The 18,511-nt window shown below is 45.4% G+C and overlaps 2 protein-coding genes across 3 annotated transcripts in view; both read left to right on the top strand.

The window, feature by feature from the left end:
* The window catches only part of SLC4A9 (solute carrier family 4 member 9), an 859,184-nt gene that overhangs the window by 468,494 nt on the left and 372,179 nt on the right, over positions 1 to 18,511 (top strand). The gene's annotated exons all lie outside the window — the stretch shown is intronic.
* Positions 1,081 to 2,741, top strand: LOC138675549 (uncharacterized). Its single transcript, XM_069763885.1, has 2 exons — positions 1,081 to 1,533; positions 1,799 to 2,741. The coding sequence occupies exons 1-2, from the start codon at positions 1,196 to 1,198 to the stop codon at positions 2,697 to 2,699; spliced, it is 1,239 nt and encodes a 412-aa protein (XP_069619986.1). The 5' UTR covers positions 1,081 to 1,195; the 3' UTR covers positions 2,700 to 2,741.

The following is an 18,511-nucleotide window of genomic DNA, read 5'->3' as shown; positions in this document are numbered from 1 at the left end:
GCAAATGGGGTTTAAGGTGCTCACCACACATCTAAATACATTCTTTAACTTGTCTAGTTTCCAAAATCAGGTCATTTAATGGGGAGTTTCCATTGTTTAGGAACATCAGTGGCTCTCCAAACGTGACATTGTGTCTGCTAATGATTCAAGCAAATTTTACATTCAAAAAAGTCAAATGACGCGCCTTCCCTTCCAAGCCCTGCCTTGCACTCAAACAGTAGTTTTCTCCCACATATGAGGTATCGACATACTGAGGCGAAATTGCACATGAAATAATATTGTGCAATTTCTCCTGTTACACTTATGAAAAAGCAAAATTTGGGGCAAAAAATATATTTGTTTCTGTGAAGCACCTGAGTGTTCAATGTGCTCACCACACATCTAGATCAGTTGCCTGAGGAGTCTAGGTTCCAAAATGGTGTCACTTTTTGGGGATTTTCACTATTTAGGCACATCAGGGGCTCTCCAAACACAACTTGGCATCCGCTAATTGTTCCAGCAAATTTTGCATTCAAAAAGTCAAATGGCACTCCTTCCCTTCTGAGCTCTGCCGTGTGCCGAAACTGTGGTTTTTCTCCACATATGGGGTATCAGCATGCTTAGGAGATATTACACAACAAGCTTTGGGGTCCATTTTTTATTTTCCTTTTGTGAAAATAAACAAAAAATTGGTCTAAAGTAAATTCTTTGTGGAAAAAAAGTTAAATGTTCATTTTTTTCCACATTTCAAAATTCCTATGAAGCACTTGAAGGGTTAATAAACTTCTTGAATGTGATTTTGAGCACCTTGAGGGGTGCAATTTTTAGAATGCTGTAACTTTTTGGCATTTTCTATCATATAGACCCCCAAAGTCACTTTAAGGCCGGCCTAACACTCAGCGTATAAAAATATGGTCCATATTTTACGGCCGTAATGCGCCACAAAATTTCAAAAATGGTGATCCATATGTAATCCGTAGGCAAGGTGTGGTCGCGTATTTTGCGCATGTAATGTTGCGTATGTAATCAGTATGCCCACCGTAATGCGTATTTTTCACGTAACCTGACAAAATGGACATTTAACGGTTTTGGAGGCTGAAATTGATTTAAATCACCATCATCAACCCTATTTAAGGCCTCTACAACAGGTGGCTCACTCCAATATGGCCATTTTGTGGTTTTGCATCTGTTGGTGTGTTGTGGTAACGTTTGCACCATGTCTGACCTCCTGCAGTTCACCCCAACGCAGCGGGTTTTGTTTAACTGGGTCTTGTCGCGTCGGTTTGGCCAGCCATATCCTGTGATTGTGGATCCGCGAAGGAGGAGAAGAAGAATGTGGGTGCATCCTCTTTTGACTAAACGCCTCACTAAAGGCCATTTTCATAGGCTCTATACAGCTCTGCGGGAACATCCTGAAAAATTCTATCTCTACTGTCGCATGACAATCCGAACATTTGATATATTGTTGGAGATATTACGTCCAGGTATTACCTATCAGGACACAAGGATGCGCAAAGCCATATCCGCAGAGGAGCGTCTTCTCCTTACCTTACGGTATGTATTCAACATACTCAAATACTGTATGTTGATGATCTTTTTTTATGTGTTTTTTTCTATCAGGTGTTTTCATGTGTATGTGTACATTAGGTCACAAGCAAATCTAAAAAAGTTTGGGAAATGTTATAGTTAAGCACCCTAAGGACATTTTTCAGTTTACAGCGTTAAGAATGTTTGTGAAAATATAAAATATGATTGTGCTTCTTCATGTTTTGTGTGAACTCTTGAAACCTACCTAATATTGTTTTTTGTTCACTTTCAGCTTCCTGACCACTGGATTGTCGTTTGCGGGACTCCACCTGGAGATTTTGATTGGGCGCTCAACAATTTCTGGCATTGTGCGGTCAACCTGTAGGCATATATGGGATAGACTCAAGGACCTTGTGATGCCTGAGCCAAAACAGGCTGATTGGCAAAAAATAGCCCGTGGGTTCCAGGACAACTGTGACTTTCCAAACTGCATTAGAGCGGTGGATGGGAAACATATCCGGGTACGTAAGCCGCCAAACTCTGGCTCCCAATTCTACAATTATAAGCAGTTTTTCTCTGTGGTTCTGTTAGCTGTAGTTGACAGTAACTACAGTTTTATAATTGTAGACATTGGGGCCTATGGCCGAACTGGAGACTCTAGGGTATTCAATTCATCCATTATGGGTCGGCGGCTACGTGACAACCAGTTAGATCTCCAACCACCACAACAACTCCCAGGCTCCACTGGAGAAACAGTGCCTTTTGTTTTTGTTGGAGATGAGGCGTTTCAACTGACCAGACACGTCATGAGGCCTTATCCCCAGCGCATCCTCGACCACCGTCGGAGGATCTTTAATTTGCGCCTTTCTAGGGCGCGGAGACTGGTGGCGTGCACCTTTGGTATTCTGGTGGCCAAATGGCGTGTCCTCCAGACTGCCTTTCAGCTCAGTGAGGCTACAGTGAATGAAGTAATCAAAGCCTCTGTAATTTTGCACAATTATACCCGCATACATGATTGCTTCTCAGATGATAATGATGAACACATGTTGAGTACTGTAATTAGGCCTACACCACATGGCCCTCCTCCGCGCCGTCCCCTTTCTGGCATAAAAGTTTGGGATGTTTTCACAAATTTTTTTGTTTCTCCTCAGGGTTCTACTCCCTGGCAAGGTTATTCTGTTTTTCAGTTGTGATTTACTTATTTTCTACACATATTTGTCAATTATAATTTTTATGCCACTGAAACAGTACTGTGTGTGTTGTCTTTCCTTAATGACCAGATGTTTATGATCAGAGCATATGTGTGTAATGTAATAATGATTGGTCCACAAACATCAATTGGCTTTTGTCAAAATTGTTTACTACCAGCAAAAGCCTTTTGTGTTAAACTTGTAACCATATTTTAGGCATATGGTTTTTTTTTGGCTTTGTTTTGTTTTGTAAAACAAGTAAGCACAACAAAGTGCAAATACTGCACAAAAGAGAGAAAAACATGGTTTGTAAAAAAAAAAACAAGAATATAAACCAACAAAACAAAAACATTACAGATCCCTGTAAGTTGGCGGGGGGGAGATGGCGGCAGCTCAGGGTCCTGTTCAGGGGGCCTTTGTTGGGCCAATTGTCCTTCACCCTGTGAGGATGCTGTGGTTTGTGGCGCAGAATACTGGCCTTGTCCATATTGGCCAGTTGTGTGTTGTCCATAAGGTAATTGTCTCTGGCCCTCATGCTGACGGACATATTGGCTGGCCTCATACCCAACCCCAAAATGGCCATGTTGTCCAAACCCAGGTTGGGACCAGCCTACATCACTGGGTCTGGAAAAGTGGCCATATTGGGAATGTGGGTTGTAGGCTGCCATTTGGTGCAGTGCTGGCCTTTGTAGATTTTGGGGTGGGAGGGGTTGAGGTGTAGGTATACGTGGAGTAGGTGCTTCAAATCCTGATTGATCCTGCACCTGTTGAGTGAATTGAAGGCGCAAGAGGTTTGTTTTGGAAAGCTGCCTTCGCTCCAGAAATTCAAACATCTCATAGGGGTTATTTGGGGGGTGCTTAAATCAATCAAGATTTGAATACACCCTTTCACACGTAGCCTCACCTCACGGGGAAGGGGTCGAAGGTAACTGGCAAGGCTGCGAGCAAAGGCCTCCTCTCCATCATCCGTGGCTGCCCTGGCCAAATAATTGAGGACCCCAGCATGCACATCACTCCTTGTGGCTTGCAGCTTTCTCCTTCTGCGGCCTCTACGTAAAGCCCCAGCTGCCTGTGGGGAGGACACCAGTGGGCCTGTAGGGCTGCTGCTATGGGCATGTTCCTCATGGCTTCCCCGATCATGTGCTGCTGAGGGTGGTGGTGCTGCATCTTCCTCACTTGCTGCTGGCTGTAGTGATGTTGAAGCTGATGGCCCTTCCAGGATGGATGTAGAAGAGGCCAAAGATGGGCCTGCCACCTCTTCTTCCAGACTTACGGGATCTATTACAGCCTCAGAATCAGACCCGGTCTCCCTCTCTGTGAGGTTGGACTGTGTTCTGTTATTAAACAATAAAGCAAAGAAAAATTAATTAAAAGGTGATTTATTTGTGAGCATTATTTTCTTACACATCTGTGAGGTCGTCTCACAATAATTACCTACACGCAACCTCAGATCAGCAGAAGATCCCCTTCTATACTCCCCTCTTATCTCCTATTCCCACAATGGTAGACAAGATATATCTTGTGTATCACTCCTACTGTGGAAACCACTACCACAACACATCATACTGTTGCCTACCATTGAAAGCTACACAAACAGCATGAAGACCCACCTCTTCAAACAATCAGATAACCTGCACTAACCACCCATCGAACAAACCACTGCATGAACATCTCTAACCTCGCCTACTGTATTATAACCCATCCCTTGTTGTAGCTTGTGAGGCTTTGTGGGCAGGGTCCTCTATCCTCCAGGACCATTTTTACATTTTTGGGTGTAAACATTATTTTTGGGACTACCCATCCTTACATGTAATTCGCCATGGACTAACCATAAAAAATAATCTTAATACGTATATTTTTGCTAAAAAATGTGTTGTGTGGTTATTACTTACTGTCTTAGATCCATACTGCCATCCAAAAAGGAAAGACGGTCGTAATAAATATATATATTTTTTTTTTTCGGTGGGGCTGCTGACCCACTTCTTGCACGCTGCTGCCTTTCCCGCCAGTACTGGTCCCTGATGCTACGCCATCATGTCATTACATCATCCACTGAAATGACATGGTAACAAATATTGTTGAAGCTCATTATGCACATTGCTTAATACAGTTGTCAGTGATATATTAGTATTCTTATTATTATTTATTTATCTAACACCATTATTTCCATGGTGCTGTACAGGAGAAAGGGATTACATACATAGTTCTAGATATCGTTCACAGTAAACAACTTTACAGTGACAGACTGGTACAGAGGGGAGAGGACCCTGCCCTTGCGGATATACATTATATAATATTTGACCGAGGATAATAAAATGCCTTAATAACTAATTATCATAAAGTTACAATTTATGGAAATAAAAAGAACAGGGTCAACACACCTCTGGACGAGTTTTGAGTAAAAAAAAAAGAGAACCCAACGCAACATCAATATTAGCTATGTACCTAAACACTTTATCATGTTAATCAGCTTTGTTTTTTGTACCAAAAGCCAAAAAATAACATAGTAAGAGAAAAAAGATTATTTCAGTAATCATGTAGGGAAAGCATCTTTCAAGGTAAATTTTTGTCAATGCATTAGTGTACTTAGAAAGTTGTGTCTGCTCCGCACGTGGCCGTTGGGCATAATCTGGGAATAGGATCCCACAGATGGTTCTCCAAGCTGCCTCATTCCTGGCACGGTTCGAATAATTAGGATCCCGCTGGATCCCGCTGGTCCCATATTTCTGGCCTTTCTTGGACCAGGATGAGGAGCATATCCACGTTTATTATGCTGGCCATGCTGTTTGCAACTCCGTGGAGGCGAGCGGCAGACTTCCAGGATGTCTGTGTGGCTTTTGAGCTAATTAGCATGTCTGAGCTTCCTGATTGAGGGCTTGGCACAATTCCTTGCACCTGCCGATGTCTGGCGTATTTCTCGCAAGTCACGCGCATGGTCCGTGTGTAATCCGTATTTTTCTTGCCCCCATAGACTTTCATTGGCGTTTTTTTCGCAATACGGTGACAAACGCAGCATGCTGCGATTTTCTACGGCCGTAGAAGACCGTATAATACGGATCTGTAAAATACGGCTGATAGGAGCTGGGTTATAGAGAATCATTGTACCGTATGCAATCCGTATTTTCTGCACCTCTCATACGTCCGTAAAACTCGCTAGTGTGAGGCTGGCCTAAATGTGAGGTGGTCACTAAAAAATGGTTTTGTAAATTTTGTTGGAAAACGGAGAAAGAGCTGGTCAGCTTTTAACGCGTATAACTTCCTAACAAAAAAAAAAATTTTCAAAAACTGTGCTGATGTAAATTAGAAATGTGGAAAATGTTATTTATTAACTATTTTGTGTGACACACTCTCTGATTTAAGGGCATAAGAATTCAAAGATTGAAAATAAAACATTTTCCAAATTTCCATTTTGTCACAAAAAAAGTTATATCAAATAAATTTTACCTCTATCATGAAGTACAATATGTCACAAAGAAACAATCTCAGAATCAGTGGGATCTGTTGAAACATTTCAGAGTTATTACCTCATAAAGTGAAGCTGGGCAGAATTGTAAAAATTGGCTTCGTCCGTAACCACTGAATATTCTACCACAGGGATTAATATGGTTGGTCCGTAACCACTGAATATTCTACCTCTCTCTCTGTGCCATACATATAAATACACAATGCATCAGCTTTTAATACTAAAGGTTTGTGACCCCTATTTTTCTCTGTTGTAGTACATTTTGGGGTGTGTGGCTGTGGCCCCTTCCATGGCTTTAGCACTCTTGTTTACCCATCTTTCCCATGCAAACTTTTAATTGCAATTATTTTTTTTTCAGTCCCAAATCAGATGAGGCCACATTTTAGGGTTGGTGGATCGCACCAAATATAAATTATGATGAAGTGCGATTGCAAAACAGGGTCCGCCGTGCAGAGATGGAAAACTGCAGCTAATGTGAACAATGGCGGAACACACAGCGAGTTAAACGTCATTCAGTGTATAGAACACAAGGCTGTGTCACACGCACACAGCAACAGAATAGATGCTCTGAAATAGAGCTGTGTCACTCACACATAGTAACAGCCCTGGGTTAACGCCAAGATTTGGAGCACATACTTGTAGGTAACAAAGGGTGATAAGACCTGTTTCAGAGCATTCAGAAAACGATAGACGCTCTGCACCACATGGTCATTGCACTCCCACAGCGGCGTAGCCCACTCTAATGCCCTATCTGTTAATTAGGAGACCACAAACCCCACCTTAGCCCGCTCTGATGGGAAACATGACTCCAGTAGCTCCAAAAGAATATCGCACTGGTTCACAAATCCCCGACAGACTTTGCTGTCCCCCGAGAACTTATCGGGCAGGGGAAAGTGCATGAGAGACAGAACAGGGGTGGCAGTGGAAATTCTGGACACAGCTTCACTGGCTGCATGAGCTGCTACTGCAGTAATATCCACCATTGTAGTCGTGAGCTCTAGAGCGGACAACCTGCCCTCCAGCTGCTGGATGTATTGCTGTAAATGCTGCTCGTCTGCCATTGCTAGCCAGACCCTGGGGCTAAGATATTGTTAGGGTTGGTGGATCGCACTAAATATAATTTATGATGAAGTGTAACCTGGGGTCCGCCCTGCAGAGATGGAGAATTGCAGCTAATGTGAACAATGGCAAAACACACAGCGAGAAATAGCTGGCTAGTAGGGTTGAGTGACTTTTACTTTTATAGGATCGGGTCGGGTTTCACGAAATCTGACTTTCTCAAAAGTCGGGTCGAGTGAAATCGGACGATCCTATAGAAAAGTCGGGGTCGGGGTCGGCCGAAACACGAAACCCAATGCAGTGCATTGGGTTTCTAATGGTTCCCAGGGTCTGAAGGAAAAGAAACTCTCCTTCAGGCCCTGGGATCCATATTTAAGTGTAAAATAAAGAATTAAAATAACAATTATTGCTATACTTAGCCTCTGACGCGCCCTGGTATTAACCGGCAGCTTTCCTTCCTTAGAATCAGCGTGTGAAAGACCTTAGATGACGTCGCGGCTTGTGATTGGTCGCGCGACCACCCATGTGACCGCTCACGCGACCAATCACAAGCCGCGACATCACCGAAGGTCCTTCAAGCGCTGATTCTTAGGAAGGAAGGCTGCCGGAAAGAAGCAGGGTGCGTCCGAGGGTGAGTATATAACTAATAGGAATATACTCACCCTCGGACGCGCCCTGCTTCTTTCCAGCAGCCTTCCTTCCTAAGAATCAGCGCTTGAAGGACCTTCGGTGACGTCGCGGCTTGTGATTGGTTGCGTGAGCGGTCACATGGGCGGTCGCGCGACCAATCACAAGCCGCGACGTCATCTAAGCTCTTTCACGCACTGATTCTAAGGAAGGAAGGCTGCCGGTTAGTACCAGGGTGCGTCAGAGGGTAAGTATAGCAATATTTGTTATTTTAATTCTTTATTTTACACTTAAATATGGATTCCGATACCGATTTCCGATATTGCAAACATATCGGAACTCGGTATCGGAATTCCGATACCAGATTCAGAAGATCGCCGACCTCATGGCCGACCCCACACAGGGGTCGGGTCGGGTTTCATGAAACCCGACTTTGCCAAAAGTCGGCGACTTCTGAAAATGGCTGACCCGTTTCGCTCAACCCTACTGGCTAGCACTGAGTTAAACGTCACTCAGTGTATAGAGCACAAGGCTGTATCACTCACACACAGCAACAGAATAGATGCTCTGAAATAGAGCCGTATCACTTGCACACAGCAATGGAAAAGATGCTCTGCAGTAGAGCTGTGTCACTCGCACACAGTAACAGAGCTGGTATGGCACTAAACACGATCCCTGTTAACTTCACAGGAGAACGCAACCCTCACAAGGGCAAGGGAACAGGTAGTGAATGCAATCACAGCGTGTGGACGCACACAAACTCCTCTACGGAGGTGCTGGAATTCTAAAGGCTATACACCTGCCCTGAATTCACCCAAACTCCTCTCCGGAGGTGCCGGAATTCTAAAGGCTATATGCCTGCCCTGAGCACACACTACCGTTATGTTCCACGCAAACATATTGTCATAACTCTGGATGGGGTTACTCAGCCTCCGTCCTGGTCAAGTCAGGGTTAACTTGGATTGCCTCTCTCTGTTTCTGGGGCAGCTATTTAATGCTGTTGGTTCCTGGGTCAGGTGTCAGTGATACTTCCGTTTACTTGGTTTGTGGTTGCTGAGCCAGGTTACTCATCTGTGATCGTTGTGCCTCACTGCGTGTGAGCTTTGTTGTGTATGACCCGGTTCTGTCCCCTAACTCCTGTCTCTGTTTTCTGCTCGGTACTGATCTGTCCTTCCTGGTTCTCTAACCCCTTGGCTCGTCTCAGTTTACTCTTCGGTCTTGTCCCTGGTACCGCGCTCTCGTCTGGCTTTTGACCCTCGGCTCCACTGACTACGTCATTGTTCTCTGTCCTGTGCTCTGCTTGCTCAGCTGTCTCCCCATCCTCTTGAATGGTAGCTTGTTATGATCCGGTGACCTTGGAGCAGCATGAGAACTTTCACTGGAGATGGTGGCCACTATACTGACCGCAATCCTGAACTTAACATCGCAACTAGAAGTAGCCATGGAGTGTACCTAACACACCTAGACACCTCGTCACAGCCGGAGGACTAAATACCCCTAAAGATGGAAATAAAAATACTATCTTGCCTCAGAGCAGATCCCCAAAGGATAGACAGCCCCCCACAAATATTGGCGGTGAGTCGGAGAGGAAAAAACATACACAGGCAGAAAAACAGGATTTAGTACAGGAGGCCACTCTAGCTAAATAGGACAGGATAGGACAGAGTTCTGTGCGGTCAGTATTAAAACCCTTCAAAAATATCCACAGCAGAATATACAAAAACTTCCTACATCTAACTAGAGATGTAGGAGCGTAAATCTGCAACTCCAGCGAATCCTACAATCAGAGCAGGAATATAAACAAAAACAAGCACACAGCAGTGTGCCACAGACACAAAAACCAAACACTTATCTTTGCTGAATTTGGCAGCAAGCAGGAGAAGCCAGAAAGTGATCCAACACTTTACAAGGAACATTGACAACTGGAAAGGGCTAATGAATCCTGCACACCTAAATATCCCAGTCAGAATTGTAATCAGCAGATACACCTGGCCAGGACTGTGACTCAGAGACAACTGCATTCCCACCTACAACCACTGGAGGGAACCCAAGAGCAGAATTCACAACAGTACCCCCCCCTTGAGGAGGGGTCACCGAACCCTCACCGGGGCCCCCAGGACGATCAGGACGAGCCAGATGAAAGGCACGGACCAAATCAGCAGCATGGACATCAGAGGCAAAAACCCAAGAATTATCCTCCTGGCCATAACCCTTCCATTTGACCAGGTACTGAAGCTTCCGCTTCGAAAAACGGGAATCCAAAATCTTCTCAACAACATATTCCAACTTCCCATCAACCAACACAGGGGCCAGAGGATAAACAGAGGGAACAACGGGCTCCACATATTTCCACAACAAAGATTTATGGAAGACATTATGGATAGCAAAAGAGGCCGGAAGCGCCAGTCGAAAAGACACCGGATTAATAATCTCAGAAATCCTATAAGGACCAATAAACCGAGGCTTAAACTTAGGAGAAGAAACCTTCATAGGAACATGACGGGAAGACTACCAGACCAGATCCCCAACCCGAAGCCGGGAACCAACACACCGACGACGATTAGCAAAATGTTGAGCCTCCTCTTGAGACAACACCAACTTGTCCACCACATGAGCCCAAATCTGCTGCAACCTGTCGACCACAGAATCCACACCAGAACAGTCAGAAGGCTCAACCTGCCCAGAAGAAAAACGAGGATGAAAACCAAAATTACAAAAAAAAGGCGAAACCAAGGTAGCCGAACTAGCCCAATTATTAAGGGCAAACTCTGCCAATGGCAAGAAAGCCACCCAATCATCCTGATCAGCAGACACAAAGCATCTCAAATAAGTCTCCAAGGTCTGATTAGTTCGCTCAGTCTGGCCATTTGTCTGAGGATGAAATGCAGAAGAAAAAGACAAATCAATGCCCAGCCTAGCACAAAAGGCCCGCCAAAACCTAGAAACAAACTGGGAACCTCTGTCGGACACAATATTCTCCGGAATACCATGCAAACGAACCACATGCTGAAAAAACAACGGAACAAAATCTGAAGAGGAAGGCAAGTTAGGCAAAGGCACCAAATGAACCATCTTAGAGAACCGGTCACAAACAACCCAGATAACAGACATCTTCTGGGAGACCGGAAGATCAGAAATAAAATCCATCGAAATATGCGTCCAGGGCCTCTCAGGGACTGGCAATGGCAAAAGCAACCCACTAGCATGGGAACAACAAGGCTTGGCCCGCGCACAAGTCCCATAGGACTGCACAAAAGAACGCACATCACTTGACAATGAAGGCCACCAAAAGGACCTACCAACCAAATCTCTGGTACCAAAAATGCCAGGATGACCAGCCAACACGGAACAGTGAACCTCAGAAATCACTCTACTAGTCCATCTGTCAGGAACAAACAGTTTCCCCACAGGACAGCGGTCAGGTTTGTCAGCCTGAAATTCCTGAAGAACCCGTCGTAAATCAGGGGAAATGGCAGAAAGGACCACCCCCTCTTTCAGAATACCGACCGGCTCTAAGACCTCAGGAGAATCAGGCAAAAAACTCCTAGAGAGGGCATCAGCCTTAATATTCTTAGAACCCGGAAGGTACGAGACCACAAAATCAAAATGGGAAAAAAACAAGGACCATCGAGCCTGTCTAGGATTCAGCCATTTAGCAGACTCGAGGTAAATCAAATTCTTATGATCGGTCAAGACCACAATACGGTGCTTAGCTCCCTCAAGCCAATGTCGCCAGTCGCCACTCCTCAAACGCCCACTTCATAGCCAACAACTCCCAATTGCCGACATCATAATTGCGTTCAGCAGGCGAAAACTTATGGGAAAAGAAGGCACACGGTTTAATTAAGGAACCAACAGGATCCCTCTGAGACAAAATGGCCCCTGCCCCAATCTCAGAAGCGTCAACCTCAACCTGAAACGGAAGAGAAACATCCGGTTGGCGCAACACCGGAGCAGAAGTAAATCGACATTTAAGCTCCTGAAAGGCAGAGACAGCCGCAGAGGACCAATTTGCCACATCAGCGCCTTTCTTCGTCAAATCGGTCAAGGGTTTAACCACGCTGGAAAAATTAGCAATGAAACGGCAATAAAAATTTGCAAAACCCAAAAATTTCTGAAGGCTCTTCACGGATATGGGCTGAATCCAATCATGAATGGCCTGAACCTTAACCGGATCCATCTCTATAGACGAGGGAGAAAAAATAAAGCCCAAAAAAGAAACCTTCTGCACCCCAAAGAGACACTTAGACCCTTTCACAAACAAAGCATTGTCACGGGGATCTGAAATACCATCCTGACCTGTTGCACATGAGACTCCCAATCATCGGAAAAAATCAAAATATCGTCCAAATATACAATCAAGAATTTATCAAGATAAGTCCGGAAGATATCATGCATGAAGAACTGAAAAACAGATGGAGCATTAGAGAGTCCGAATGGCATCACAAGGTATTCAAAATGGCCTTCGGGCGTGTTAAACGCAGTTTTCCATTCATCACCCTGCTTAATACGAACAAGATTATATGCCCCTCGAAGGTCAATTTTCGTAAACCAACTAGCTCCCTTAATCCTAGCAAACAAATCGGAAAGCAAAGGTAAAGGGTATTGAAACTTGACCGTGATTTTATTCAAGAGGCGATAATCTATACAGGGTCTCAAGGAACCATCTTTTTTAGCAACAAAAAAGAACCCCGCTCCCAACGGTGAAGAAGATGGTCGAATATGCCCTTTCTCCAAAGACTCTTTAATATAGCTCCGCATGGTGGTATGTTCAGGCACAGACAGGTTGAAAAGTCGACCCTTAGGAAACTTACTGCCTGGAATTAAGTCAATAGCACAATCGCAGTCCCTGTGCAGTGGAAGGAAACTGGACTTGGGCTCATCGAATACATCCTGAAAATCAGACAAGAATTTCAGAAGAGGAAGAAGAGATTGACATCAAAGGAACATCATTATGAACCCCCTGACAACCCCAACTAGTCACAGACATGGACTTCCAATCCAACACAGGATTATGTACCTGCAACCACAGAAAACCCAGCACGATAGCATCATGCAAGTTATGCAACACCAGAAATCGACAATCTTCCTGATGGGCTGGCGCCATGCGCATGGTCACCTGTGTCCAAAACTGGGGCTTATTTTTAGCCAAGGGTGTAGCATCAATGCCCCTTAAAGGAATAGGGTTCTGCAAAGGCTGCAAGGGAAAACCACAACGCTTGGCAAACTCAAAGTCCATTAAATTCAGGGTGGCACCTGAATCCACAAACGCCATGACAGAAAATGATGACAATGAGCAGATCAAGGACACAGATAACAAAAATTTAGGTTGTATAGTACTGATGGTAATTGAACTGGCGATCCTCTTTGTCCGCTTAGGGCAGACAGAAATGACATGAGAAGCGTCGCCACAATAATAACACAAGCTATTTTGACGTCTGAAACCTTGTCGTTCCGTTCTAGACAGAATTCTATCACACTGCATAGGCTCAGGAATTTGCTCTGAGGATAACGCCACAGCGCGCACAGTTCTGCGCTCCTGCAAGCGTCGGTCAATCTGAATGGCCAGAGACATAGAATCACTCAGACCGGAAGGCGTGGGAAACCCCACCATAACATCTTTAACGGATTCAGAAAGCCCCCTTCTGAAAATTGCCGCCAAAGCATCCTTCCATATAGTCAACACAGACCATTTTCTGAATTTCTGACAATACAATTCTGCCGCCTCTTGACCCTGAGACAGGGCCAACAAGGTCTTCTCAGCTTGATCCACAGAATTAGGTTCATCATATAATAATCCCAAAGCCTAAAAAAAGTGTCAATATTAAGCAAAGCCGGATTCCCAGATTCCAGGGAAAACTGTTGTGAATTCCGCTCATGGGCTCCCTCCGGTGGTTGTAAGTGGCACTTTTGTGAGTTCTGCTCTTGGGCTCCCTCCGGTGGTTTTAAGTGGAATGGCTGCTCCTTGGATTTAGTAGTCTGCAGCTGCTTCCAGTAATTGTCTTTCTGCTCAGCTTTTATTCCTGGCTCTTCCCTTCAGCCAGTGCCACTTGTCAATGTTTCCTGGCTGGATTCACATCTCTGCTTGGATTTCCTTGATTTCCTGACCAGTTCAGCAAAGATAAGTCCTGGCTTTGCTCATTTCAATCCACATGTTGTGGACTTATTGTTCTGTGCATTCTATATTTGTCCAGCTTGTCAGTATGGATTGTTTATGTTAGCTGGAAGCTCTGGGAAGCAGATTTACCCTCCACACCTTTAGTCAGCTGTGGAGATTTTTGTAAACTCTGTGTGGATTTTTTGTAGTTTTTATACTGACTGCACAGTATCCTTTCCTGTCCTATCTATCTAGCTAGTATGGCCTCCTATGCTAAAATCTGATTTCATTTCTGCGTATGTTATTTTCCCCTCCTCTCACCGTCAATATTTGTGGTGGGCTATCTTTCCTTTGGGGATTTTCTCTGAGGCAAGATAGGTTTCCTGTTTCTATCTTTAGGGGAAGTTAGATCTTAGGCTGTGCCGAGGGGTCTAGGGAGTGTCAGGTACCCCCCACGGCTATTTCTAGTTGCGCTGCTAGGTTCAGGGTTTGCGGTCAGTACAGATACCACCTCCTTCAGAGCTTGTCCCATGTTGTTCCTTAACCACCAGATCATAACAGAAAACGCCCAATCCTGCGGGTCGCCACGCAGCAGGGAGATTACGATTTTTACCTGCTGAATGGAATCACCAGAGGATCGAGGTCTCAGAGCAAGAAACAGTTTACACTTGTTTTTAAAACTCAAAAATTTGGACCTGTCACCAGAAAACAAATCAGGAGTAGGAATCTTCGGTTCTAAAGCAGGAGTCTGAACAATATAATCAGAGATACCCTGCACCCTAGCAGCAAGCTGGTCTACACGAGAAGCTAATTCCTGAACATTCGTGCTTGCACCAGGCTCCTCAGCCACCCAGATATTAAGAGGGAAGAGAACACAAAACAGACTGGAGAAAAAAAATGGCTCAAGAGCTTTCTTCCCATCTTCTGAGATGCATTTAACTCATTCTTGGCCAGTTGTACTGTTATGATCCAGTGACCTTGGAGCAGCATGAGAACTTTCACTGGAAATGGTGGCCACTATACTGACAGCAATCCTGAACTTAACACTGCAACTAGAAGTAGCCGTGGAGTGTACCTAACACACCTAGACACCTCGTCACAGCCGGAGGACTAAATACCCCTAAAGATGGAAATAAAAATACTATCTTGCCTCAGAGCAGATCCCCAAAGGATAGACAGCCCCCCACAAATATTGGCGGTGAGTCGGAGAGGAAAAAACATACACAGGCAGAAAAACAGGATTTAGCACAGGAGGCCACTCTAGCTAAATAGGACAGGATAGGACAGAGTTCTGTGCGGTCAGTATTAAAACCCTTCAAAAATATCCACAGCAGAATATACAAAAACTTCCTACATCTAACTAAAGATGTAGGAGTGTAAATCTGTAACTCCAGCGAATCCTACAATCAGAGCAGGAATATAAACAAAAACAAGCACACAGCAGTGTGCCACAGACACAAAAACCAAACACTTATCTTTGCTGAATTTGGCAGCAAGCAGGAGAAGCCAGAAAGTGATCCAACACTTCACAAGGAACATTGACAACTGGCAAGTGCTAATGAATCCTGCACACCTAAATATCCCAGTCAGAATTGTAATCAGCGGATACACCTGGCCAGGACTGTGACTCAGAGACAACTGCATTCCCACCTACAACCACTGGAGGGAACCCAAGAGCAGAATTCACAACAGTAGCTCCACCCCTCTTTGATCACGTGACTGTCTAGTCTTAGGTCCTGTGCTTACTGCGCATCTTAGGTTCTGATCCTGTGCGCACTGCATGCCGTGCTCCTAACACTCCCGTCTCTCAGCCCAGGGCCCCCTGCTGGGGCCATCTAGGCATTCCAAAGTGGCACTGGCTGTGTCACTACACATATGACATAAATTATTTTAGTGCACCAACGCGCGTTCCAGGATAGCTTTTATACGTTCCTGTTCAAGTCCAGTCAAACAGGACCTTGCTCGTGGACCAATCCGGAACTGCCACGTAACCCAAGCAGCGGATGACCGACCACCAATGAGAGGTCGCCACCTCACGAGCATGCTCAGTAGGGTGATTTCTGGACTTAGCCTCAAGAACACCTGTTTGCCACTGCCTATTGCTAGTTACTATAGCTTTGGCTGCAGAACCAGCATTAACCAAGCAAACAGCACGAGTCTGGGCAAGACACAGAAACCATCTTTGCTGAGCAGCTCCCACTGTGGCTGAAGCAGAATGGGAGACCGCAGAGGCTTGGGATCTACCCCATGCAATGAGAGAATCCCAGCGCCTAATATTACCCCCCGCTAGGTCCTACTGCCGGCGATGTTTGTCACGCTCGAAAGCCGCAATGAGCTGAGGGGTACGAATGTGCTCAATCTGCTCCCAGGTCCTATTCTCTGGCCCATAACCCTTCCAGTCCACCAAAAAGAATTTTTTGCCATGCACCACCTTGGACCCGACAATTAGCATTGACCTCAGAATCATCTGAGGACATATCCGAGCTCCTGAAAAGAGTCCTGGACAATTAGGTCGTGTATACAGGTTTCAATAGAGAAACAGGGAAGGTGTCGGCGATGTTCAGAAGTGGAAGAAGGCTGAGATGACATACCACACGGTTCACCTGTTCCAGAACCTTGAAAGGACCTAGGTAGCGAGGAGCAAATTTAGTGGACTCTACACGCAGCCTGATGTTATGAGCAGAGAGCCACACTAAATTGCCAGGAGCAAAAAATGGAGCAGGACGGCAATGCGCGTCGGCGGAGACCCTCATCCTCTCCTTAGAAGCCTTAATGGCATCCTGTGTGCAATCCCAGATGTCATGTGCCTCCACTGCCCAATCCACCACCCTAGGATCAGAGGATGAGACGGGCATGGGCACAGGTACACACGGATGCTGACCGTAATTAAGGAGGAACGGCGTCTGCCCAGTGGAGTCAGAGACAGAGTTATTTAACGCAAACTCTGTCACCATGCCTGGCAGAAACAAAATGCTGTAGGTACGTGACAAGAGTCTGGTTGGCCCTCTCCACCAGCCCTTTTGTCTCAGGATGGTACGCCGTAGAGAGATTGAGCTCTATACTAAGCAGCACACAAAGCTCACTCTAGAACTGAGACGTGAATTGGGAACTCTGATTGCTGACAATCTTGTCAGGCATCCCATGAAGGAGGAAAATGTGTTTTACGAACAGTACCACCAAGGCCTGTGCTGAAGGCACACTTGGAAGAGGGACCAAATGTACCATTTTGGAGAAATGGCCAGTGACCACTCAAATAACTCTGTTACGAGATTTGGGCAAATCCACAATAAAAGCCATCCCGACCATCTACCAAGGCTTATCTGCCACCGGCAAAGGATATAACAAGCCCGCGGGTCTCTGCCGGGAAGACCGATTCCTGGCACATGAAACTCAAGTCTGAACGTAATCCCTTACTTCCTGCACCATCTGAGGCCACCAATAAGTTCTTGCCAACAGTTCAGTGGTCTTCTTGATGCTGAAATGCCCTCCTATCTTGGAGGGGCGAGCCCAAGATAAGACAGCAGGCAGGTTAGGTGGTACACAGGATTTGTCCAGGGGCACCTGCTCCAAAGACACCGGAGCCAACGTACGAAGACTCTCTGATGGGACAATAAGCCATGGCTCATCCCCCTCCTCAGAAGAGACAATGGAATGGGATAGGGCATCGGCACGTAAATTCTTCTCCCCAGAGAAAAAATTAAGGGCGAAGTTAAAGTGGGAGAAGAATAAGGACCATCTGGCCTGGAGAGAATTCAGCTGCTGGGCCGTCTGCAAATAAAGCAGATTCTTGTGGTCGGTAAACACCTGAATGGGTACCAGGCTCCCTCTAGGAGATGTTTCCACTCAGAGAAGGCTAACTTCATGGCCAGTAACTCCCTGTCCCCTATGGAATTTCTCCACTCTGCCGGTGTGAAGTTCTTAGAGAAGAAGAAGCATGGGTGTTTCCGATGTTGAGCATCCTTCTGATATAGGACTGCTCCCGCACCGATAGAAGAGGCATCCACCTCCAATATGAAGGGCTTATTCACATTGGGCCGATGTAGCACAGGAGCCCTAGTGAAGTGGGACTTCACTGAAGTAAATGCCTTGGAGACCTCCTCAGACCGCTACTTGGGGTTAGCTCCCTTCTTGTTGAGGGCTACCAGAGTAGCTACTAGGGTAGATTTGTGGGATGAACTGGCGATAATAGTTGATAAACCCCATAAGCACTGCACCACTTTAAGGGAATGTGGCTTTTGCCAGTTCATCACCGAGTCCAATTTGGCAGGATCCATGGCCAACCTCTTGGCCGAGATAATATACCCTAGGAAAGGCAAAGATTCCTGTTCGAACACACACTTCTCTAACTTAGCACAAAGGGAATTAGCACGTAAGAGTTTGAAGACTTTACAGACATCTCTTCGGTGAGTATCAATATCTGGAGAGTAAATAAGTATATCATCCAGATATACTACTACCGAGGTGGATAACAATTCCTGAAAGATGTCATTAACAAACTCTTGGAAGACGGCTGGAGCGTTACAGAGACTGAACGGCATTTCCAGATACTCATAAAGACCGTCCGATTGT

Source organism: Ranitomeya imitator, chromosome 4 (assembly GCF_032444005.1).
Source record: "Ranitomeya imitator isolate aRanImi1 chromosome 4, aRanImi1.pri, whole genome shotgun sequence".
NCBI lineage: Eukaryota > Metazoa > Chordata > Amphibia > Anura > Dendrobatidae > Ranitomeya > Ranitomeya imitator.
The sequence above is the reverse complement of the archived record's forward strand: the minus strand, read 5'-3'. Positions and strand labels throughout refer to the sequence as shown.